At 45.4% G+C, this 26,841-nt stretch overlaps 1 protein-coding gene across 1 annotated transcript; it reads right to left on the bottom strand.

Moving 5' to 3' along the window:
- Positions 1 to 1,733: 1,733 nt before the first annotated feature.
- dclre1b (DNA cross-link repair 1B) lies at positions 1,734 to 26,161 on the bottom strand (the record flags this gene model as incomplete). Its single annotated transcript, XM_084333479.1, has 6 exons — positions 1,734 to 1,948; positions 16,971 to 16,995; positions 22,146 to 22,864; positions 23,013 to 23,195; positions 24,007 to 24,172; positions 25,967 to 26,161. 6 exons carry the CDS (start codon positions 26,159 to 26,161, stop codon positions 1,734 to 1,736), a joined length of 1,503 nt encoding a protein of 500 aa, XP_084189605.1.
- Positions 26,162 to 26,841: the final 680 nt, after the last annotated feature.

The following is a 26,841-nucleotide window of genomic DNA, read 5'->3' as shown; positions in this document are numbered from 1 at the left end:
GATTTTCCTAGTCAACACAAAGCTTGGATTATTTCCATTCAAATACTCAGTTTGCCTCGCTCTGTGAGCTAGGAACTCTGCTTTTTGTGCCATTAGAGCATTTAGTTCAGACTTCGCTTTCCAAAGCTCCCTTTCTCTTTCTTGATCGTAGTTGTTTTGTTGTTCTGCAGTTAGCAATGAGTGTCTATTTTCCAATCTGGATATTTCTTGATGGTGGGCTTTGTTACGTGCTGAAGCAAATGATATTGTATTATTGCGAATAAAGCCTTTAGTTGCATCCCATAGAAATCTTATATCTGTAACACTATTTTTATTGATATTGATAAAAAGGTTGAAGTCTGATCTAAATTGCTCACAGAATGATGGATCCTGCAGTAATGTTAAATAAAATGTCCATCTAGTAGCACGTTTTGGACAATTTTCAATTGTATATACACACAGATTGGCATGGTGATCTGATAAAGACATGTTGATAATGTCCGTTTTTTTAATACAGTGTAAAATATTAGCAGATATTAGTATATAATCTATTCTTGAAAATGTTTTATGTCTATTTGAAAAGAAGGTGTATTGTTTTAAACTTGGGTTATAATTTCTCCAAACATCTATCAATGAGTGATTTGACACCAGATTTTTAAATGCTGTAGTGGATGAATTAACTGAGGTTGGACCTGACTTATCCAAACCTGGTGATAAAACTGTATTCATGTCTGCACCAATAATTATTCCACAATCTGAATACTTTTGTAAGGTCTTTGTTAGTTGGGCATAGAATGCAGAGTCATAAGTGTTAGGGGCATATGCTGATAGCAGCAATATCTTTGTCACCTAGAATGCCCTTTACATAAGTGACTCTGCCATCTGAATCATTCCCTTTCTCAATAGTATTGAAATTAAGTTTTCTAGATATTAGAATTAATACTCCTTTTGTTTTATTAATAGCAGATGAGGAAGAAACGACTATGTATCTATTGTTTTCCAATTTTCCCAAATCTTGTGCCATTATGTGAGTTTCTTGAAAAAAAGCTATATCAATCCTTTTCTTGTCTAGATATTCAAGACAGCTGCTATATTTGATATTCTTATTTATTCCCTGTACATTCCATGAGAGTATATTTATTTTTGCCATAATATGTTCTGTAAATTTAATTTAGCTTTGGCAATTATTATTATGTATATGTATGTCGACAGCACCATCCACAGCAGCACTAATGGTAGTACAAAATAAAATATCGGCCATAATAGTTCACCCAACATAGTTACCACTAATACTGTCACTAATAACTTAAATCGTAAATAATAATATTAACAATTTTTTTTATTATATAAACCATGAGGGACTAAAACAAATTATATATCGACCAAATAATAATGATAACGTCATTAGTAATAAAGGGGGGAAAAAATAGGAAAGGAAATTAAATTATATATTTTTTTATATATATAAACCATGGGGACTAAAACAAATTATATATCGACCAAATAATAATGATAACGTCATTAGTAATAAAGGGGGGAGGAGAAAAAAAAATAGGAAAGGATATTAATAATTATACATTTTTTTGTTTTGTTTTTGAACCCATGAACAATACCCAAACAGGAGAGGATTTATATTATTCCAAGTCCATGTGGCCACGTTAGTCTCAAATGTTCACAATCTTCCAGCTGACCACCGCGCGACCATAGGCATACCTGTGTTCTGTGATGTGTATACAGTAGTAGACAGTCTCGTCCTAGGTCGGGGCTGGTGTTGAATGTGCCTCCGCGTCTAGAGTGGGCTTGATCTCGGTTATGTAGAAGTCCATTGCCTCTGATGCTTCGGTGAAGGAGTGAGTCTTATCGTTGAAGGTGATGAGCAGCTTCGCAGGGTGAGCCACCCCGTAGCGCAGTTTTGTTTTGCGTAAGAGTGATCTGAGCTCATCAAAGGAGGCTTGCTGCTTGCGTTGTTCTGCTGTGACATCACGGAAGATGCTGATTTTATGTCCTTTGTATTGTAGCCCACCTGGTTCTTTAGCTTTCCCACCGGCAAGACGCACAACCTTCTGTCTTATATCAGAGTTGTTGAATTTTGCGATTAGGCATCGCGTCTTGCCTTTATTTGCCCCGATGCGGTGAGCGATACTGATCAAGTGAGGTGGCCCTGGATCTTCGCCAAAAAGTTGGCTCAGCATTCCGTTTACAAACAGTGTCAGGTTGCCTTGTTCCGTTCCTTCTGGTAGCCCCAAGATTCTCACGTTGAGTCTTCTGCTGTGGTCCTCAAGCGATTCCGTCTTCTGTTTTAATGATTTAACTTCCTCAGATAGTGATTTATTATCTGCTTCCAGTTGTATCAGCCTTTGATCAGTGTCGTTGGCAGCCGTCTCGAGAGAATCAATCTTGTCCAGGCATGATGTTACCTTTAGCTGGATTTTGTTTAGATGATCCTTGATCGGCTTTAGATTGGCTTCGAGTCCTGTAGCAAGTTCTTCTCGTACAATTGTTCTCATGAGCACCGCGTGTGCACGCGTGGTCATGTGTTTGTTCAAGAGCGATTAGATCGTTTTGAACGAATTTGCTTACAAAATAAAAGAAGCTGATAAATGTCGAGGTAAAGTCAACTTTAGTTTTGTTCTTTATGGGTTCAAAATAATGATTATTCGAGGGTTTGCTGCGACATGCTGCGAGCTGCGTTCAGTCCATGCCACCGGAAGTAGTAGGCTGTATTTTCTGATTGGTTCCTCATAGCATTCTCACATAGTTCCCCTGCCTCTTGTCCAGGTGTGATGCTGCTGTGTGCAGCACATGGGCTATGGCGTCCTCCGTGGACCTGTTGGGGCGGTATGCAAATTGCAGGGGGTCCAGGTTGATGGGGAGGGAGGAACAGATGTAGCCCTTCACTAGCTTCTGAAGTATCATTCATAATGTATAACTTATCTCTGATCGTATAGTGGAATTTCCCGTCTCTCTGTGTTGTTGCACTTCAATTTGGGTTCGTTTGCAGGAAGGAAGCACGGACGAGATGTTTTAAATAAAACAGCTGTGTTTATTCAGTCCAATAAACACAAACAAAATGAATCGTCTGGTGCCAGCGCTCTCCCGTTTTGTTGTTTCAGGTCGTCTCGGCAACACTAGGCTCCCTTTGTTTGTGCTGGTTGCCCTGGCAACTCTTCTCAGTGATTCCCTGACGTAGCGCGGGTGCGCTCGGTTTCTTCCTCTCTGGATCGTCTTCCCAGCGTCTGTAGATAAAGACAAATCTCTGCCCCTTTTTCCCGCGTCGTCCTGGTGACGATAGCTAGGGGCGTCACTTTTTTCTATTGGCTTAACGTGATATCGGCCATTTTGGATCTTTAAAGGGGCAGGTCCTATTTACATCTAGGGACTATTTCAATCATTTCGTCCCCTTATATGGACGTTTTTACAGTTCTCGCGGCCCTCTCTCCTTAAACAGAAATAGAGCATACATGGCTTATTGATTTAACAGATAAAAAGTACGTTGCCATGCTTTGATTGTTTTTACAATAATGAGATTATTCTTTATTTTGACTAGACAGTTTGCTAAAAGTCTTTCCTTGAGTTTTGTCCCCATGTAACTATGTAATTAAACCTTATATTTGGTTGTTAATCATACTGGTTGTATTTCTATTCTCTAAAGTAATCTTTAACTTAGTTAACTAGTTTTATAGAACACTAATTAGCTTGATCTAATTTCTAATCTTTGGTTCATAATGTTTTATAGTATAACTAAGCTTTTAACGGATCAATCTGTATCTTTATAGTCTTAAACTTACTTGTACCTTCTTATCTATCTATTTACTATATTTGCCTGTATTTTATTTATAACTATTAGATTGGTTTTAACCCAGTTCTCAAATTCCTGTCTTCTAAAGACAGCTCTCCTGACTCAGGAGGAATCATGTCAACTATTCTCAGGGCCCTCAAGATAGGCTTGTGATCTAATCACCTATTTTAAACAATTGGTTTCCTGCAAGACATTTAGGGTCCTGCCATAAGTAAATAAAGCACGGTTGAAATACTAACTTAGCTGGCCTTCAGGCCCAAATGATCCATTGGGGGAAGGGTTTGGTTTCAACTGTTCACTGTTCCTTATTGGCCTCAAGACTTCCAGTCTATCTGTTTTAAAGATAATAATTGACTCTAATGTCCTTCTCCTTTAGAATATGTGCTTGGGGGGAAGGTATTTACAACGGTGGCCTTAGGCATTGTGCCAGAGCTACTGACCCACTCCACAGCATTTCGTCCGGTACAAATGTACATTTCCTTGGGATTTACACATGTTTTATTTTGACAATTCACGACACTTCTCAAAGCACTTCATGGCTATGAAGGTGATAGCTACAGGGCGGTAGTCGTTGAGGCAAGCGGGCTTGGATTTTTTGGTTACAGGGATAATGGTGGACTTCTTCAGACAGGTGGGGATGACAGCCTATTCTAAGGACAGGTTAAATATGTCAGTGAATACCGGGGCCAGTTGGTCGGCACAGACTTTTAGGACGCGGCCGGGGATACCGTCCGGTCCTGCTGCCTTCCTGATATTCACTTTCTTAAAGGTCCTCCTCACCTCATGTTCTGTTATCCTGAACACTGAGTCTCCATCAGCAGTGTGTCGTCCCCCCCCCTCCATTTCTGGTGCTGTTATTCCCAGCCTCAAACCTCGCATAGAAGGTATTGAGATAATTTGCCAATTGGATGTCACTGTTCAGTTTGAGGGAGGTGCCTTTGTAATCTGTCATCGTTCTGAGGCCCTGCCACATAGCTCTAGAGTCAGCCTGTTCATATTGAAGTTCAACTAACACCTCTCCCGAAGGCTAACCGGCCGTGTCCGCTTCCATTCTAGGGAAAGTCTAGGGAAAGTGTTACCAAGACAGGAGGGTAATGGTTAGAAGGCATCCACATTACAGCCGGCTGTGTTGCATTGTGGACACCTCACATGACCCACCTGATCTGTGAATCCATCTGGGAGTCAGACATTTTGTCCTCTTCTGTCCCTGCACTACCCTACACACAACCAGCTTTCAATCAAACCCACATTGACAGCATAACCATATGGGGCCAGGGCCAGTTCAAAGTGTTCATAACACTGGATCGATAGTGCTATTTGTTTGTGTGAAGCTATTGTCCGACTGACAATACAATATTGTGTAAATGCTGTCTTGTGGGAGAACCAAATGATGAGTAAGCTCTGGTTGGCCTGCCTATTGATCTCTCCAGCATCACATCTGTCATAATTTAGAATCTCACATCACAGAATCTTCTGTTTTTTTTTCTTTTCTTCTGTTGATCCGTTCAGTAATGAGCATTTTCATCTCTTTTATTGAATAAAGATATCAGTTGCCTCTGTAGCGTTAGTTTTGCAGTTTTGAGTTCTCTACTATCTCCTACTGTGGAGCATGGCCCTCTCATCTTGGGAGACAGAAAGGTCATGCGTTTCATTAGTAGATACTGGATGAGTTTCTCTGTGTATGTAGCCCTGGGCAGCGGAAAGCATGCAGGCCAGTGAACTTCAATCCTGTGGAGGGTGCAATGACAGACAGCTGGAAGAGGTCCTAGTCTGGCAGAGCGTCTTGGTGGAATGTATGCAGAGTAATGAAATAGCAACGTCCTCATTGTATTTCACATAATATAGCACTAGCATGGATACCAAGCTAGGGGACCTTAGATTAGTGGTCGACCAATATGGGTTTTTCAATGGCCGATATTCAGTGAGCAGCAATATTGATTGATTGAACACTTTATTAACAGATTGCAGAATGGATACAATACAGTACGGCTCAATACAAACAACTGCTAAGAAGAAGATGCAGACCAGAAAAATACTTTCGTCTTGTTTACATCAGGGTCCTCCATTTCTATTTATTGCAATCATTATCTCTATATTTTGTATCTACATCATTTCATTGAGCTGTAATTAACACAGAACAAGGATTCAGTGTCCTCTGATGACATCATTGGAGGAGATATTCAAACGCATGTGTGCAAAACAGTCCACTACTATCTCTCATTAAACACTGTGCCAAGTTAGCTAAGAAATGACGTAAACACCATGATCAAAACCACAAAAAAGATAATTCATCAATGACAAAACCGAGGAAAATAAAAACAAACCCTGCAAACTTTGGAAATTACTCAACAACCAACTAGGCTGCAGCAAAAAGCTTAAAACCAGATTTACAAACATAAACATAAAGACAGAAAACACTCTCATCACAGACAAACTGGATGTGGCCAAATACCTAAACATATTCTTTACAAACATAGCCACAACACCGGTTAATAAACTACCCTCCCACTCAGGGCATTTTGGGGTAGAACACATAGTAGCATTCTACAAAAACCTAGGGGTCCGCAAAGACTACTTCAAACTTGAAATGGTAACAACAGCTGAGGTACTCAAAAAACTGAGCGCACTCCAACCAAACAAGGCCACAGGCCATGACAATATCCCCTCCAAATTCCTCAGAGACTCAGCAGCCGCCATCACCCCAGTCATCACACACATAATAAACCTCTCCATAAAACAGGGACACGTACCCAAAGACTTCAAAATTGCGAGAGTAACCCGCCTGCACAAAAGGGGCAGCAAATTAGACCCAGGCAACTACCGCCCTGTTTCTATTCTTACCTCCATCTCGAAAGTCATGGAACAAATAGTATACGAACAGGCTTCAGAACATCCCACTCCACTGACACATGCCTTCTCTATTTAAACGACCACATCAAACAAGAAGTGGACGCGGGCAAATACTGCGGCATGGTCATGCTGGACCTACAAAAGGCCTTCGACACTGTCAATCACTCCTTTCTGATTGACAAGCTAAAAGCAATTGATTTTGATAGTCTATCAGTGAGCTGGATGCAATCCTACCTGGAAGGGAGAGAACAGAGGCGCTAAAAACAAAATTACAAACATCACAAAACAAACTGGTCAGACTACTCCTAGAACCCACCTCACCCCTGCCCACTTTGACAACCTAGGATGGCTTAGAGTAGACGACAGAGTACAGCAACTTGCAATGGGCCTGGTCTACAAGATACACTACACAACTAAGGTACCCATGTACATGTCAAATTACTTCCCAAAGGTCAGTGAATACCACGATCACAACACCAGAGGGAGCTCCACAAATCATGTGAAACCCAGATTCGGCTCAAACAAGGGACAAAACACGTTTCGCAATTATGCCACATCAATGTGGAACGCCCTACCCACAGCTGTAAAGGATTGTGAATCCCTACCCACTTTCAAAACCACTCTCAAAGAGCACCTACGGGAGACTGCAATTCGAAACTGGCCCCTGTAAATGTCCTAAGTAACCCAACCCCCTCCAATGTACAGTAAATGTCCTAACCCAATAATACACGAGACCCTCTTCTTGGGACCAAGTAAGGTTTCGAGGATAATCCAATGTACAGTTACCCCACCCCGCCTACCCACCCAATTGTGTGTATTGAGCTGTACTGTATTGTACCCATTCTGCAATCTGTTAATAAAATGTTCAATCAATCAATCAATCAGCTCGGTGTGTTGAAGCACCGACAGACGCACACAGGGAGAGAGAAAATCACACAAGTGCAAAATGTGTCTGCAGAATTTATTTTGTTTATCAGCCTAGTGAGCTCAGACATCGGGCGATGCAGATCATTTCAAAATGTCTAAATATCTGGCGGCTGAGTGGCGCAGTGGGCAAGGCGCTCGCCACTAACGCAGGATATGCTGGTATCGAGCCCAGCTCTCGGCATTGCGACCGGCTTGGCCGGCCGTCATACTAACACAATTGGCAGTGTTAGAGGGTGGGAAAGCCGGTGGGTGGGGATTGGATGTTGTGGACAGCGACTCCTACAGGTCGGTTGGGTTACGCCGGTGCGGCGGAAACAGGAAGTATCAGGGGCAGCGTGAGCCTCCCACCACTGAGGCTCACGCTCACCTCCTCGCCACTGAGAGTTCGAGCTGCTGCGGTGAAAAGATGTGACAGGCTGCCTCCTCGTGTACCGGAGGGGACACGTGATGCAAGGCTTCTATCCTCACTACAGCCGACCAGTGGGAGGCATAGTCTAGCAACGTTCAAGACAGGGGAGGGAAGAATTGGAATCACGAAATTGGGATGGGAGAAAAATAGAAAATGGGGAGAAAAAGTGGATAAAAAAAAATGTCTAAATATCGGCCAAATACCTTCGATTGATATAAGCTTAGTTTTGAGATGTCCGTGTAGTAAAAGATGCAAGAATACAGGTCCCATAATTGCAAAAGAAAGAAAAGTTGCAGAATTCACTTAACGTATTATTATTATCATCATCATTGTTGTGAAGGATCAGATTAAACCGAATATGTATATTTATTTATATATATATATTTAATTGTATTTGTATATCGTTTGATATCCCCTGTATATTCCTTGTACAATATGCATTGAATATCCCCGTTTCTACTAAACAGCCCATAATAGTTTCATTCTACCATTGGACTAGAACCTGGCGCCAGGTTGCCATACCCCTAGGTTCAAGTTCAATCGTGCCGCCTAACATGTCGAGGCAGCCCCCGGTTCCGCGCAGTAATATGCCGGGCGAAATACGTGTGGTACTATTTGTTCATAGCGCATATATATATGATGCTCGTAAAGTAGAACTTTCTTTTAGTCCAGTTCTTACCCTCCAACAGAGTGACAGACGCAAAAGCCTCCCCACGAAGCACGTGCGGTGTAGTAGGGCCTACTTGGCCCAGAATAGGCATTGAGACATCGTGTAGATTAATAGTTGAATGGTCATAGTTTGGCACCATACCGTCGAGTTGGACGTATTCTATTAAGCTAATAATAGTCTATTTATGTATGGTGCATCGTTCGGTTCGAGTCCTACAGTTATCAGTACCCCCATCGTTCCTGACGTTATCTGGACGCTTATCCAGGCTGGTCAGACCCCTAGTGGTGATTGCATCCGAGGAGCTCCGGGTCAAGAGCGACTGGACCTGTATATTGGATTACTCTACCCGACGACGGCGAGCCTTCCACGGCTCTTGGATTATGCTTTATGTGCTTTGATTATTCCATGGATAAAGGCCAACACTGTCGAGTGTTGGAATTACCCCCCGGAGAGGACTACAGGTGAGGCGGCGCTCTACACGTGAGGTCGCACCACGTCTCTCCGTTGTGGACCGGCACATACCGTTCCACAGAGGGTCCAGCTGTGTTCGTCTACGGCCCCAGGTTCTGTGGGCACTGGGTCTAAGACTTTGGATTCTCCCAAGACACCGTCGGCCAGATGGGATACCGCCAGCGACTTCTCTAACCCCCCCCTCCTACTGTCTTACAACCAGCGGGACCCCCCCCCCCCCCCCTTAGTGTATCCAGCTATAATTATTTAAGTACTATCGCTATCGTTTCCTAAATATTCCAGGTTGTATACTTACTCCCTGCGCAACCAGAGATTGGACATTCAATGTTGATTTACCTACGAATACTCATTTGCCATAAAAGTGCATACTTAACATTTCAAATCATAAATGTAATTAAGTGAATATTGTGTACACCCTTTGCTGTATTAAATATTCGATTTGGTCCATTTGTGTTGGTTCGTTTCATCAGGTGGGAAAGTGTTCATCATACTTATATCTTGTACTGGGTGGCCAGAAGTTAAAGTACATGAGGTAGTGGTATTAAATATCATATCTAACAATACAGTCAGGGAATTGTACCCCTCAGCTACAATTGGTCCTTCGAGCCGGAGGGTAACTAGTGTAATATTAATATAGTGTTATTAATATCGAAATGGCCTATGATGAACACTCCACGAAACGATCCTCCTAACCTAGAACGCCCGCGGCGCAGACGACAGACACCTCAGTACTTAGAGGCTTACACTGTCAGTCAACTACCTAGCCTTCGACAAACGGTAAACGTAGTAAAAGTAGAAAGTAAAATTATGTCTGACCTTAACGACCAGGTTTCCCCGACCACAGAGGCCCTAGTAGGTCCTAATGTAATTGACCAAGCCCACGGTGGAGACCAGGAGGGAATTGACATGCCTTTACCCCCCGCCACTACTAAAGAAGTAGTCCCCGACACGCCCCGGGAGGAAGACAACCCTACAGAGAGAGAACTCTGCACGGAAGAAGAAGAGGAGAGCGCCGAGGAACTAGAGCTCCAGGACTCCCCAACGAGTACCCCCAGGAGCGGTTCACGCAGGAGCGGCTCACCTCCACTACCGCCTTCCCCCAGCGAAGCGGAGAGGATACTACAACAGGCGTTCCTCGTCAGCCTGACAGCCTCTACCGAACGCGATCGGCTCCAAGCACAGACGCTTAGCGAGCGCGAACGTCTCCAAGCCCAGGCGACCAGCGAGCGCGAACACCTCCAAGCACAGCAACGGAGCGAAGAACAGCGCACAAGTCTGGAGATGAGACGCTTCCAGATGGAAGAGAATATGGCAAGAGACCGCGCCGACGCCCAGCGCACCGCTGCCGGTGCCCAAAGAGACGCAGAGCGCGACAGACTACAAGCGCAACTAATAGAGCAGCTGATCAAAAGGACAACTCCCTCTCCCTCCGCCAGGGGCTCAAGGAACTCGTCGAGACAGCAGTCAAGAGCAGCGTCACCGCAACGAGCAAGCGACCCTGAACTTGACCAACAGACCGAGTCTAGACCCCCCGCAGGCCCCCTTCCCATACCGGTCCAAGCGAGACCCAGCTACAAGGAAGGAGCGGCATACACTGCGGAGAAGCTAAATAAACGATTACAGGATCTGGAAGATCTGATAGAGGAAGAAGAGGGAGAGGAGGAGAACCAAGCCCGACGACAGCACAGTACTCCACCGGACCAGGAGGTCCCATACAGTCCAGGCTATACCCCCGTGGCGCTGCGCTACAGACCCCCGACTCTATTTACGGGTGAGCACGACGCACGACCAGCCCCGAGGAACAGTACCTGGACCAGCGGGCCATGGTACCCTGCCAGTACCGGCCCACAGCGAGGCGCAAGAGGGGACTCGCCCAGGAGGTCTCTCCCCCAACGCTCGCCGATGTATTCGCCATCCACGGCGTCATACAACGCCACGCCATCAATCCCAGACTTCGTCTATGAGAGTCGAGCACAGTACACGGAGCTCCGGATGTGCTTAGAGACAATGCTGGCGGATGTCATTGATGAACGCCACAAGTATGCAATATTATTGAAGCACCTGAAAGTACAGCGAGCACACAATATAGCGCTAGCCTATGCTACCTCCTCGACCCCATACACAGCGGCCCTTGCAGCGCTGGATCAAAGATATGGACGTATATGGGATTACGTAATCCAGGAGATAAGGCATATTGACCGCCTACCCCCAGCCACAGACAATTGCTCACTAGATGACCTGTCAATCAAAGTGCAGTCCCTGGTGGGGATGCTGGGAGCTCAACGGGAGAAGGGCAGGCATGAGCTGTACGCCAACTCTAACGTTGAGAGGATTTTGGAGAAGCTGCCACCCGCAAGACAGGAGCGCTTTCGGCGGCAGAGGGACTACCGAGATCCCGACGGCCCCGAGCCATCCCTCCTTGATCTGGCCGACTTCCTGGCGAGAGAGGTCAGCAGCTTACGACTGGACACCTTCGGGCGGAGCACGCCAAGCTCCAGAGAGGGACCCAGGAGAATAAATGATGGAAGAAGATTGGTGACTGTCATGCACCAATCAGAGTCAGTACCGAGCAGTAAGAGTCACAGCACCCCCTCGAGGAAGGAGAAGTGGAAGATAGCGTGTCCCTACTGTGAGAAAGAACACTGGCTGTCACAATGTGACACATTCACAAAGATGAATGCCGAAGAAGTGAGCCAATGGATAAAGTCCAACCGGCGCTGTTATCGATGTGCGCGGCCCCACATGGCAGCCGAATGCCGCCTAAAGAAAAGGTGCAGCCGGTGCGATGGAGCCCATCTAGATATACTACACGATAGTAACGGAAGACGGCCTACACCTGCACCACGGAGCGGCACCAAGGCAAGTGTCATGTACATTGACCCCGCCAGCAGCAACGGAGCTCAAGTGCTCTTAAAGGTAGTCCGTGTGACATTGAGCTACCAGGATAAAGTCATGGACACTTACGCCGTCCTTGATGACGGGTCAGAGAAGACCCTTCTGCTCGCCTCCGCTGCGACTCAACTGGGACTGCGGGGGAGCAAGAACGAAATGACGATTCGGACAATAAGAAGAGATTTGAAGACGATAAAGGGCGAGAATGTCTCCTTCACTATCGCAGCCAACGGGCAGCCAGAGCGACAGTACAAGATCACAAATGCTTTCACCAGCCAAGAAATAGGACTCTCGCAGTACACCTACCCTGTCACCAAGTTGATGGATAAATATGTGCACCTGCGCCAATTACCTATCCCGCTCATAAACGGCGCTACCCCGACCCTGTTGATAGGCTCTGACCATGCAGAACTCATAGTCCCGATTGACCGGGTCCACACCGGTCCCCGAGGCTGTCCTGCCGCCGTCGAGACCCGCCTAGGATGGACATTACAAGGCCCCCTCGCTAAATCTCTCAACCGAACAGCAGCCACCAGCTGCCTCCACTCCAGAGTGGAAGAAGGAGACACCACACTCCTGCAGCATGAGAAGAAAATTGACTGGCGACGTCGTGCGCTGCTCCGCGCCTCCCTGATCAAAGACGGCTTTGATCTCCGGCAGCAGGCCAGCAGCGACCCCCCAGTATTATCTGCACTACAGAAACACGTCACAGAGGACCCAGCAGCAGGTGAAGAGGTCCAACACAGTGTGAAGAACAGTTTCTACGTAGACAACTGTCTACAAAGCGTCTCGACTCAAGAAGAAGCCGAGGCTCTCCTAATCAAGTTACGCGCCTCCCTAATCAAAGGAGGCTTTGATCTCAGGCAGTGGGCCAGCAGTGACCCGCACGTATTGCGCAGCCTCTCCTCCGCAGACAAGGCTGCCAGCAGCGAGACCTGGATGGCGACAATCCCAGGAGAAGCCCAAGAAATGACGCTAGGATTAGTCTGGCGCTTCAAAACAGACTCGCTCCACTATAGACACAAACCCTTGGCTCCAGAGCAAGGAAGGTCGGCGGCGATACCGACCACCAGACGGAGTGTGTACAGAACACTCGCCAGACAATATGACCCGCTGGGATGTATTCTACCTTACACCACCAGGGCAAAGATGATTGTACGAGCACTATGGGACAAGGACCAGGGCTGGGACGACCCAATACCCGCACACCTTGCCTCAACATGGAGAGAGTGGGAGACGGAACTCCGCTCACTCCCAGGTGTTAATATACGCCGCAGCTACTTCCCATCCACGGTGAGGCCAGAGACATGCGAGATTGAGCTACACGTCTTCAGCGATGCCTCCGAAGTAGCCTACGGATCGGTTGCTTATTTGCGTGCCCAAGAGATGGGAGGAGAGATACACACTGCTTTCATACTGGCCCGCTCAAGGATAGCCCCACGTAAGCAACAATCTATCCCACGTCTAGAGCTCTGCGCAGCCCTCGCAGGAGCACATCTAGCCACGTTAATCCAACGTGAACTCACCATTCCGGTGCATAGAACAATCTTGTGGTCAGATTCCACGACAGTACTCACATGGATTAAGTCTGATTCATGCAGATACAAAGTCTTCGTGGGAGTCAGAGTCACCGAGATTCAGGAACTAACAGAAGTAAGCTGGAGATATGTGGATACCAAACACAACCCAGCTGACGTCATCACCCGGGGAATGTCCCTGGATGACCTAACCCGTCACAACATCTACAGTGACGGACCAGCATTCCTCCAGCTCCCGGAAGGAGATTGGCCTACGCCCACCCCGAGGGAAGCAAGTAGAGAGGAGGCTGAGAACAAGAAGCCTATGTTCTGTGGACTGAGCACTGTCGCCTCCACAGACCCGAACATAGATGACTGCATTACCCTAGAGAGTGCGCAACAAAGGACATTCCTGCGGCACCACCCAGAGATTCAGTCCACCACTGACATGTCAGCAGCTGACTACGAAGAAGCAGAACTTCTTCTACTACAACGAGCCCAGAGAGACTCGTTCCCCGATGAGCTAGACTGTCTACAGGGAGGAAACCCCGTCCCATCAGACAGCAGACTGATTCACCTGGCACCAGAGAGTGACGCACATAATCTCATCAGAGTGGGTGGTCGCCTGCGGAGAGCCCCCGATCTACCAGATGACATTAAGCACCCGATCGTCTTGAACAGCCGACACAAGGTCACAGAGCTGATCATAAAGAAATACGACGAGGATGTACACCACGCAGGAGCAGAGAGAGTCTTCGCGGAGATCAGACGTCGTTATTGGATATTACAAGGGAGAGAAGCAGTACGGCGCTTCCAGCGAACCTGTCTAGACTGCCGTAAGTGGCGCGCGCAGCCCAGCATACCACGGATGGCTGACCTACCCCCCTGTCGCCTCCGAATCGGCGACAAGCCATTCCACTCCACAGGCATGGACTGTTTTGGCCCGTTATATATAAAAAGAGGAAGAGGCACCGAGAAGCGGTGGGGTATTGTATTCAAATGCATGACCACCAGAGCGATACATATCGAGCTCCTTCCGACCATGAGCACAGACTCATTCCTTATGGCCTTCCGGAGATTCATATCACGGAAAGGACAACCGTCTACATTGTTGTCTGATCACGGGACCAACTTCAAAGGCGGAGAAAGAGAGCTGAGAGAGAGCTTCCAAGCTATGGGCCCAGAACTTAAGACCCACCTCGCTCCAGCCCAGGTTGACTTCCAGTTTAATCCCCCGAACGCACCCCACTTCGGTGGAACCTGGGAACGAGAAGTACGCTCTATAAAGACAGCCCTGTATGCCGTACTCGGAGCCCAGACTGTGGCAGAGGAAGTCCTAATGACAGTCCTCACGGAGATCGAGGGAGTATTGAACTCCAAACCCCTCGGTTACGTCTCCAGTGATGTAGCAGATGTCGACCCAGTCACCCCCAACACACTCCTAATGGGGCGGCTGGACCCCGCGCTACCCCAGACAATGTACAGGCCCGAAGAAGCGAACGGCCGAAGAATGTGGAGGTACAGCCAAGTACTAGCTGACAAGTTTTGGAGCAGCTTCCTACTTCACTACCTACCGTCTCTACAGACCCGCCAGAAGTGGGTAAAAGAGAGAGACAATTTGACAGAAGGCACAGTCGTCATGATAGTTGACCAGTCACTCCCCAGAGCTATGTGGCCGGCTGGCCGCGTAAGCAAAGTGATCACCGGTGCCGATGGCAAGGTCCGAGCAGCTGAAGTACTCGTCCAAGGGCGCACCTACACACGGCCCGTGGCGAGGCTCATAGAACTGCCCCGACTCCCAGATACTATCGATGATGACCATGACCCTATGACTTTGTGAGTTGACTGACCTTACAGCGGACCTTGAGTGGAAGACAGTGCGGTTAATCTGTCTCTGCTTAGCTAATTAGGTGGGACTAATTAGGGGGCGGCTGTTGTGAAGGATCAGATTAAACCGAATATGTATATTTATTTATATATATATATTTAATTGTATTTGTATATCGTTTGATATCCCCTGTATATTCCTTGTACAATATGCATTGAATATCCCCGTTTCTACTAAACAGCCCATAATAGTTTCATTCTACCATTGGACTAGAACCTGGCGCCAGGTTGCCATACCCCTAGGTTCAAGTTCAATCGTGCCGCCTAACATGTCGAGGCAGCCCCCGGTTCCGCGCAGTAATATGCCGGGCGAAATACGTGTGGTACTATTTGTTCATAGCGCATATATATATGACGCTCGTAAAGTAGAACTTTCTTTTAGTCCAGTTCTTACCCTCCAACAGAGTGACAGACGCAAAAGCCTCCCCACGAAGCACGTGCGGTGTAGTAGGGCCTACTTGGCCCAGAATAGGCATTGAGACATCGTGTAGATTAATAGTTGAATGGTCATAGTTTGGCACCATACCGTCGAGTTGGACGTATTCTATTAAGCTAATAATAGTCTATTTATGTATGGTGCATCGTTCGGTTCGAGTCCTACAGTTATCAGTACCCCCATCGTTCCTGACGTTATCTGGACGCTTATCCAGGCTGGTCAGACCCCTAGTGGTGATTGCATCCGAGGAGCTCCGGGTCAAGAGCGACTGGACCTGTATATTGGATTACTCTACCCGACGACGGCGAGCCTTCCACGGCTCTTGGATTATGCTTTATGTGCTTTGATTATTCCATGGATAAAGGCCAACACTGTCGAGTGTTGGAATTACCCCCCGGAGAGGACTACAGGTGAGGCGGCGCTCTACACGTGAGGTCGCACCACGTCTCTCCGTTGTGGACCGGCACATACCGTTCCACAGAGGGTCCAGCTGTGTTCGTCTACGGCCCCAGGTTCTGTGGGCACTGGGTCTAAGACTTTGGATTCTCCCAAGACACCGTCGGCCAGATGGGATACCGCCAGCGACTTCTCTAACCCCCCCCTCCTACTGTCTTACAACCAGCGGGACCCCCCCCCCCCCCCCTTAGTGTATCCAGCTATAATTATTTAAGTACTATCGCTATCGTTTCCTAAATATTCCAGGTTGTATACTTACTCCCTGCGCAACCAGAGATTGGACATTCAATGTTGATTTACCTACGAATACTCATTTGCCATAAAAGTGCATACTTAACATTTCAAATCATAAATGTAATTAAGTGAATATTGTGTACACCCTTTGCTGTATTAAATATTCGATTTGGTCCATTTGTGTTGGTTCGTTTCATCAGGTGGGAAAGTGTTCATCATACTTATATCTTGTACTGGGTGGCCAGAAGTTAAAGTACATGAGGTAGTGGTATTAAATATCATATCTAACAATACAGTCAGGGAATTGTACCACTCAGCTACAATCATCATCATCATCATCATCATCATTTGAGATTATATCAGAATGGTAGGCAATATGACATCAATATAGCAAATGTTGATTTTATTCTAAAACCTGCATTGCTGCACAACTTGCTCATTACCTGCCAACATGTCATAACGGGTCATCTAAAACCGTATACACCCAATAAACAGTTATCACGGGTAATCTAAAACCTTATCCACCCAATAAACAGTCATAACGGGTCATCTAAAACCGTATCCACCCAATAAACAGTCATCACGGGTCATCTAAAACCGTATCTACTCAATATGCAGTCATCACGGGTCATCTAAAACTTTGATCACCTAAAAAAAGGATGGTGAAACATCTTGAAATGCCAGCTCATATTGTTAGCAAGCTACTGCCATCTTATGGGCAAACTAAGCCATTACAACTTTTTCATTCAAACAGTTTTTCTAAAATAAAAATGGAATACTGTATGTTAATAATACATACAAGGGAACACTATGTAAAATAGGATCTGACCAGGTTTTCCTGGGTTTATTCAAACCTTTATTTATTCTTGAAAAGGACAATTGAGGTCACCCTCATGTCGTCGAGACTTAAACATTTCAATGCATAATTCTTTATTTGTTTACAATATAATAATAAATAATAACTCTTATCTATATAGCACCTTTCACACATAGACTGCAGCCCAAGGTGCCCCACAGAAAATAGCATAAAATGAAAAATGTTTGAACAAATTTGCATAGTTGACAGAATAAAAACAATGCATCATGTGCAGACATAAGAATAGGTATAAAAGACAATAAAAGTAGTGCAATGTAGAATGTGCAGACATAAGAATAGGCATACAATAAGTACAGTGTTGCTCAAAGGCATGTGAACCCCCCCGGAACAGCCAGTGCCCAAACATCAATCCCCATCCAAGACACACCCCCTGATAAAGCATGTCATGACTGAAGGAAAACACAAACAGCCTACGTGCAACTCACGCCGCCATGCACTGCGATGGGAATGCCACCCCCTTGCCATCACCCCCGGTCCCGGCGACCTCGCCACCACGAGGAAACCAGCGAACACCATGCCATGCCACCCCCCCCCCCCCCCCCCCCACAACACAACACAACACAAAGGCACTGTACAGATCACTAGTGAGCCATGTGTAGCAGCAACACAAAGGCACTGTACAGATCACTAGTGAGCCATGTGTAGCAACACAAAGGCACTGTACAGATCGCCTGTAGCTGTTCCGCAACCGTTCCTATTTCCGGGGTAGGCCTGATTGGCCCCGACAGGCACGTGACCCGCCGCGGCCACGCCCCGCGGCAGCCCCAGGATGCGATGCGGCCCGCGGCGGCAACGAGGCTGCTGTGGTTCACCTCACCGCCGCTTTCCGCCTTCAACGCCGCCCGCAGCATTAGGAAGGAGTTCGCGGCGCCTTTCACATCGCAGTCATCAGTCATAATAATATCATCAGTCATCTCTAATAATATTAATCACTGTTCAATGTACTAATATACAATACGGCTCACTTTTCCCACTTCAATGACAGAGCCGCTGTTATGTAGCAGTAATCCCCCCTTTTTTACCATCGACAAACTAGCTCAATTGGTAACGCTGCTTGGCTGTGGATCCTATGGTCCGTTTGTAACAAGTTTTTTTTTTTTTAACGTGCATTGCACTATAGCGTATTGTATATTGTATGTTCTGCACTGCAACGCATACACCTTACTGTAAATTGTACCATACAATATACAATACGCTATAGTGCAATGCACGTTAAAAAAAATAAAAAATAACTTAAGGGAATCGAACTTGTCACAAACGGACGATAGGATCCACAGCCAAGCAGCGTTACCAATTGAGCTAGTTTGTCGATGGTAAAAATGGGGGGATTACTGCTACATAATGCTGCCGCGACGGAGCTCCGGTGGGAAAAGTGAGCCGTATTGTATATTAGTACATTGAACAGTGATTAATATTATTAGAGATGTTGATGATAATGATAGACTGATGATATTATTATGACTGATGACTGCGATGTGAAAGGCGCCGCGAACTCCTTCCTAATGCTGCGGGCGGCGTTGAAGGCGGAAAACGGCGGTGAGGCGAACCACAGCAGCCTCGTTGCCGCGGGGCGTGGCCGCGGCGGGTCACGTGCCTGTCGGGGCCAATCAGGCCTACCCCGGGAATAGGAACGGTTGCGGAACAGTAGTAACACAAAGGCACTTCAGCTACCGTCTTCCCAGTCCGTCCAATTAGATCCTTCAGCCTAAGGAAATCTAGACCGCATCCTATCTTCTAATGACCCTATAATCTGTACAATTTCAGTCTAAAATACCAAAAAGGATGTAAATTTCACACCAAATAAAACAATTTAATTATTTCAACAGTTTATTTTATTATAAACCAAAAACCTTCAAGATTACTTACTTATTTTAGAGACATTGGCAGACAATCCCTTTAATGCAAATCAGTGGGGAACAACAAACCATTTCTGTCAAAACTGCATGATCATAAGACAATTATGTAAATAAGCAGTGGTTAAGAGCAAGGATAAGCAAAACAGCTGCTTGGAACAACTTACATGCACTCTCCAATGACTTGTATGGTCAAGGATACTGGTTATAGGGCTGGGCGATAAAACGATAACGATAATTATTGCGATATATTTTTCCTTGTCGATATGAAATGTGGTAGATAATAAGATTTATATATATATATATATTTTTGTATTATGACCTGCAACAGGGCAGCTTTAAAACCAGAGACAGTGGACATACTTGTCTTTCTTGCCTGCAACTTAAAGTAATGGCTTTGCTTGTTCAAATAACAATACTGACCAAATTGAGATTTATTTTTCTCTTGTCCATTTATTTGGTTTGCTTTCTAATTACTTTGGGTGCCATGGGTTAAATTCATGATATACCATAGATTGCCAGCTCTATTTGTCTATGGAGAAGTACCCCTTCTTTGCATGGCTATAACTTTTTAAATTCTATTGCTACATTGCCATTATTAGGGCCCATTCAAAGTCCTATATGTATTGTTCATTGTGTAGCAACGTTAAACTTTTTCATTCACATATTCATAGTAAAGTATGGTCTAATGTAATAAGTATGTTTTCATCTCTTTCTGCAGCTTTCTCCAGAACGTGATCTATAGCCCCAAATGCATTATATTGATGATGAAATACAGTTTGATGGCAATCGGGGCGATATAAAAAATTTCAATTGGACGTACTTCTAGAATGATCTACGTATGATCTGATGATGACCGGATGGGCGGGGGATCGTTTATAATTCCGTGGGCAGCGTTATATCATTCATCTAGTGTGGGTCATATGTTCATCATAACATGGAACACGTTAAAAAATAACGCCGAATCTTACCGGATCTTCCTCGCGCCGTTGGACAATCAGCGTGGTGTAGACCGTTTTCGATTATGGGATGTTTATCCTGATGAACCATTTCCAGCTTGTATAATACTATATACGTCCAAATCATGTTGTTTATCGAGTTATTGGCAATGGATCGCTATATATTGTGACGAGCCAGAGTGCCGCGAGCCAAACCGAGTGCCCGGAAGTAATATGGCCGACCAGCACAACCTCCACAGCACTTCCTGTTTGGCGATTGCGCCGATCGGCCACCAGATGGCGCTCCTTAACCGCCAGAGAGCTCAGTGGGTCCTCCTGGTGGATCTCAGGCCAGCGGAGGGGAAATATGAATCCGATCACAGATTTTTGAAATATTGATATTAAAGACGCTGTAAAGCGTCCTTCGGCAACTTGAGCATGGCCGGGAATGACGCTCTAAAGCGTTTTCCGGCACCCAAAGTGTTAAAATACAGTTTGAAACCGTCTGTACACAATAGGCTATGTGTGCTAGCAGAGCTAGTCTCCAGTCGCGAGTCACGGTGCATATGTGCAGTGGTTTGTCCACCAAAAAAGCGCCAAAAGATAGAAAAGAAACTAGCAGAGCCAGAACTGTTCAACTCCCCTGGAGCCACAGCCACTTTTTTTGGTACTTTCGCTTTCAAACCAGATGCAGCCTGAGAACTGGAGTGTGAGGGGCTGTAACACTAAAGATGGCGGCAACGACAAAGAATTGCTGCAAAATAAACATACATTTGTTGTTTAAATAATAATTTTATAAAAATTTTAAAAGAATTAATACTAATAATTATCGATATCGAATGATATGATTTTTTTTTTTTTTTGTGATACCATTTTTGGCCTTATCGCCCAGCCCTAACTGGTTATTTCTCAAACACAGAAAAACAGGCATCAAAACTTCTTGGCAGCTGTGAAACAGGCAGATTTACAGAAATACACTCCAAATACAACTCCAACTTTCCTGTAAACATGTTGTGAGTTGTGACCTGTGTATTTACCACGTGGAGAAAACAAAATAATTAGCAGTGATTTCATCACCTCAAAAGCCCTGTTGCTTTTTGAAAAACAGGGCTTTTGAGGTGGTGAAATCACTGGGCCAAGGCAGTTATATAGTATAAAGTTCAGAGTATATATCTGCTTAGAAAACGAAAATGTAATCTTTTTTTATTTCTCCACATGGTAAATACAGCATGGCTACAAGGACAGAAAGGGGTAAATCACAACATGTTTATAGGAAAGTTTTGGAGTTGTATTTCGTGACTGTTGGGAACTAGGCTACACTGGCACACCTACTTCCAGTGAATGACACTAAGCTAGGCTAACGGTGCGGCTGTTCCCTAAGCCTAATGCATGCACAGAGAAGAAAAGGGTATGTATCTGCTTGTCTAATTCCAGGGTAGATGGCAAATAAGCTAATTTCCAAAAAGGTGGCGTGTTCCTTTAAGTTACCATCACACTACCATGAGTCCTAAGATCTCTAAAAGGAAGACAGACTTCCATCACCAGCACGTTTTTATTTTTTTTTAACTATTCAAATGGAGAAATACTGAACTGTTCCACAAGGCTCTTGTCCACGAGACCGTGGTTCCCCGTAATGTCCTCCTTTGTGAATGGCAGCGACAGGAGGAGGCTCCTCTCGCTCTCCTCTAGATACTTGCTTTGTATTTTTGTCAAGTTGCGTGAAATACAGGCACTGTTCCTTGAGCTGACCTGCAACAAGGACATACTGTCATTCTGTTCAGCTTCAATTCCACTATGGTGGTTCACGTCGCCGTTTGACTCTGTATCATTATCACGAGCTACGCTAATGGTCTTAGTGGGTAATAATGAGGCAACAGTGTTTATCAGGATCTCCCTTGAAGTAAAGTTGCTTTGAGAGAGTTGAGTGAACGGTACAGTCTCCGACATTACCTCTGATACCGTCTGAACCACGTTCAGGTTCCACGAGTCCTCAACCCCTCTACGGTCTTTGGCAGGGTGGGGACTCCTGTTCATGTCCAAAAGGAGACAGTCTGAGTCGTTTCCATCGGGATGAGTGTCCATCTCCTCCTCAGGGCCATTTAACTCTTGGGAGCCTGCCTCCGAGGCATCTTCAAACACCACCCCTCTGGGGGCAGGTTGGAGGGGCCTACGGGGAAGGCTGGTGTATCCTGGGCAGCTGGGTTGGATCTCAAGAGACCTCATCATGTAGTTTTGGACCGACTCTGGCACCAGGATTTCATTGCGCCTTTTGTGTGGCAGCAAGGCAGAGATTGTTCCAGGTACGCACTTGCCCACAATGGGCACCAAAGAAATGGGCTTCAGGGCAGACACAAAATCCTCCAGCTCCTGGTAGGAAGAGTGGTCGGAGTAAGGCACCACATAGACATCGGAGTGGAAGGGGACCAGCGGCCTGCTGGTGGGCAGGATGGCCAGGGTGGGGTGTTCTCTGTTCCACTGGTGCATGTTGGTAGCACGGACCTCCGACTGGTCCACAGCTCGGATGCGGCCGGCCCCGGGATCAGTAGTGAAGACGTTAGGCAGCTCCAGCACTCGGAGGGTATCCAGCCTCTCGAAGCTCACCTCCACCCAGGTCTTAAACTCCATGGCCAGCTCCACCAGCAGGGACTCCTTCCCCAACGTATATAGACCTGCAGGGGGCACGGCAATGACAACTACATCAAGTCAGACAACTACATCAAGAGGATCTACAGAATGCATGCAATTATGCACATGTTTATCACATTCTCTTTGCACAACACTACGGCAGACATATGAGCTAAGAAAAAGATCAGTCACCAATGACAACGTTGTGGTTGGGGTGGCTGCGGATGATCTCTTTGATCTGCTGCGTGGCTCTCTGTCTGGTAGGCAGGGTGCGGGTGGGGTCACAGTTGGTGTTGTCAAGGTACAGGACGTCTATGGTGGTGTTGGTCCTCAGGCACGGCTCACGCAGCATAGAGGGAGTGTATCTGAAGTCTCCTGGAATGGAACCAGTGTCAGTGGTGGTGGTTCTATCGTACCGCCACACTGTCCCCACCATATTGTATTGATCCAGCAACACATTGACCCCACGTCTAGATATTCTTATTTACATCACAGGACTATGAGAGAAGGACCATGTAACAAATGACGTTCTTGAAAGTGGAAAGTCTAAAAGCACATAATTACTATCAATAATTGATTGACATTTTATAACACAAGGGGGAATTGTAATTACTAAATCATTTGTGTGTGGGTGAATGACTGTGTGTGAGCGTCCATAACAACAAAAGGTTGAACATTTCTTATCCAATTTGGCACAAACTTGATAAACATGTCAGCCAAGGACATGGATTATTAAATAATTTTCATACTGGTTAAAGATAAACAGGGCAGGTTGAGGTCAAAGTTCAGCCATTAGGGTCATACAAAAGACCAAAATGGTGATTGACAAGATTTCTAGATGAGGGATACTAGTTGGGTACTGGGGACAAGGTCGCTACAAGTACATTTTCTGCCACATTCATACAAGGATGCCAGATTATTTCTAATGGAGAAAAAATTATTATATCTCCATAATTGTTGTCCAGTGACCCCAAACTATCGTTATTGTCCAAGTCTATAAGGTTCAGTACCCTAAAAGGTATCGGAACTATTTATTGACAGACACTTAAAACTGTAGGACCAAGAATTGGCTGCCTATTGGTGTGGAAAAGGGTGGTGTCAGTGCATCCAAGACTTCTGTACACGTATATCCTTATACGTTTAATTTAATTAAACAAGTTGAAATTTAAAAAAGGTAGACACTGACCAGTGTACAGTATAGTGCCAAAGTAGCCTTGGAAGAGAAACATGACAGCCCCTGGGCAGTGGTTGGCATCCATCAGAGTGACCGTCAGCCTCTCCTTGCCGATGTCGTCCAGTGGAAACATGTACGGTTCGTCCAGCTCCAGTGGATGGATCCACTGCTCTTTAACCTGAATAGAATAGGCATTAGTGGATTAGGCTATAGCTTATTGTGTATGCAACAATATAACCTAACAATTTATATATTAGAGTAGAAACGGTATAGTTTAGCTGGGATCATCCCTATGTTCCCTGGGTCCTATGTTCCCCGCTTGATTGATTAATAGATTGAACATTTTATTAATTTGTATTATTTTATTAATTATTAATGTCCGCCTTGTTTCGAACTGGTTAAGCTTAGGCCCTCTTTCGAAGTTGGTTAAGGTTAGAGTTTGGAATCAGGGCTGGTGGTCTTTTTTTTCAATCAATCAATCAATCAAGCGGGGAACATAGGCACATAGACATGCTCCCGTTTAGCTGTACCCCTCCGGCTGACTTGAATTTGTAAGCCACTTCGGATAAAAGAGTCAGCTGCTAAATGACTAAATGTGAATGAATGAATTTATTTAATTTATGCAAATTACATGTCGTCAGCTTATGACTGCAACTTGTTCTTGTTCGCAGACGACTCAGCCCTGCTGGTCTCTGACAAGAACAAGTTACAGGTTGAAAAAACCCTCAGCTCGGAACTAGGCAAATCTGCATATGGCTCGCTGATAACAAACTATCATTACACCTGGGCAAAACAGAGTCCATTCTCTTCGGTTCAAATAACAAACTCAGCAAGACCGACGGCTTCTCAGTTACATGGGTGACAATATTGTCACAAGGAAAGATGAAATTACCTACCTGGGCTCCATCCTAGAGGCTAATCTTTCCTGTGACAAAATGGCATCCAATGTAATAAAAAAAAAGTCAACCAATGAACTCGATTCTTGTAACGGATCTCCTCTCTGGTAAACAAGAACACCCTGAAGACTCTGGCAGGAGGACTCATACAAGGGTACTACGACTATGCTTGCACCTCATGGTACCAAAGCACCTCAAAGGCGCTAAAAACAAAATTACAAACATCTCAAAACAAACTGGTCAGACTACTGCTTGACCTTACTCCTAGAACCCACCTCACCCCTGCCCACTTTGACAACCTAGGATGGCTTAGAGTAGACGACAGAGTACAGCAACTTGCAATGGGCCTGGTCTACAAGATACACTACACAACCAAGGTCAAAATACTTCCCAAAGGTCAGTGAATACCACGATCACAACACCAGAGGGAGCTCCACAAATCATGTTAAACCCAGATTCGGCTCAAACAAGGGACTAAACACGTTTCGCAATTATGCCACATCAATGTGGAACGCCCTACCCAAAGCTGTAAAGGAATGTGAATCACTACCCACTTTCAAAAACACTCTCAAAGAACACCTACGGGAGACTGCAATTCGAAACTGGCCCATGTAAATGTCCTAACCCAACCCCCTCCAATGTACAGTAAATGACCAAGTATGGTTGTCAATATTCCAATGTACAGTTTTGCTTGTACAGTTGTACAGTGTCCCCCCCCCCCCCCACCTACCCAACCTCCCCCAATGTACAGTTTTTACGTCAAATGTATATACTCTTTTCTGGACTCTTTTTGTATCACAAACAGTACTGTATTTGCAAATCTGGTATGTCATAAACGTATAGATGTAGCAGTACTGTCTATCTGTATGTCATATATACCTGATGAATTGAAAATGGGGGACCCTGATGTAAACGAGACAAAAGTCTTTCTCTGGTCTGCATCCCCTTAACAAGTGTGTATTGAGCTGTACTGTATTGTACCCATTCTGCAATCTGTTAATAAAGTTTTCAATCAATCAATCAATGAATGTAGAAACTCTCCCATGGCAGTTAACCCTCTAATTAATTACACTCACTTGTAGTCGGAGTTTGAGTAGTGTAGCAGAGACTGGGGAGCAGTAGATAGGCCGGTTGCTCCAGGTGGAGGTCAAGCCCACTGTGTGGTCACTGTGCATATGGGACAGGAAGAACAGGCGGGTGCGCGGACATTTCCGCAACTGCCAGAAGTCTACGGCCAGTGGAGTTTGATGGATGACCTTTCCATTCGACATTTTCACAGCTTTGGCAGGACCTCCAACACATAACAGCAAAACACGTTAGCCTATATAGCTAATAAGTGCAAAAAAGACACAACCAAGCATTGCTACAAGGACAGACAGGGGGAATTCAATAACATCGTGGTAACGTTATTTTAAACACATGGAAAAAGCGGCTGCCGCCAGCTAGTTAGCGTTGGCTAACGTTATGCGCCAGTAACGTGCAAGTCGTTGTCAGTTGCTTGTAAACATTATCGCTACAGCACACAGTACTTCGCAGTGTCATAATGTAACGTTACGTTGGGTATATCATTATACACGTCCTACCCCTTTTGCCAAGAGCCAGTCAATCCATGTGTACACTATGGACCGCGCCATTTCTTTGTTTTGTTTCCTGTCTGGCGTTACGCCCCCTTCCAAAGCCTTAAAGGGGCATTTCACCAAAAACAATGCTGATTTATTTCAAGTTTCTTTATTCTTTATTAGTTGTCATACAGAAGTACAGAATACTTTTATACAAAATGCTTCTTTCTATTACGCTCCAGAGACTGTGCTAGACAAAAATAGATAAGTATAAAATAAAATAAGTATAGCAAGTAAAAATAGAAGTCACGTACGTCAGAGAGTTTCAGAGCCTCAGTGAAAGAGCCTCCTCAGAGAGTTTTAGAGCCTCCTCAGAGAGTTTTCAGAGCCTC

Source organism: Notolepis coatsorum, assembly GCF_963971535.1.
Source record: "Notolepis coatsorum genome assembly, chromosome: 17".
Lineage (NCBI taxonomy): Eukaryota > Metazoa > Chordata > Actinopteri > Aulopiformes > Paralepididae > Notolepis > Notolepis coatsorum.
This window is presented reverse-complemented; position numbering and strand designations above follow the sequence as displayed.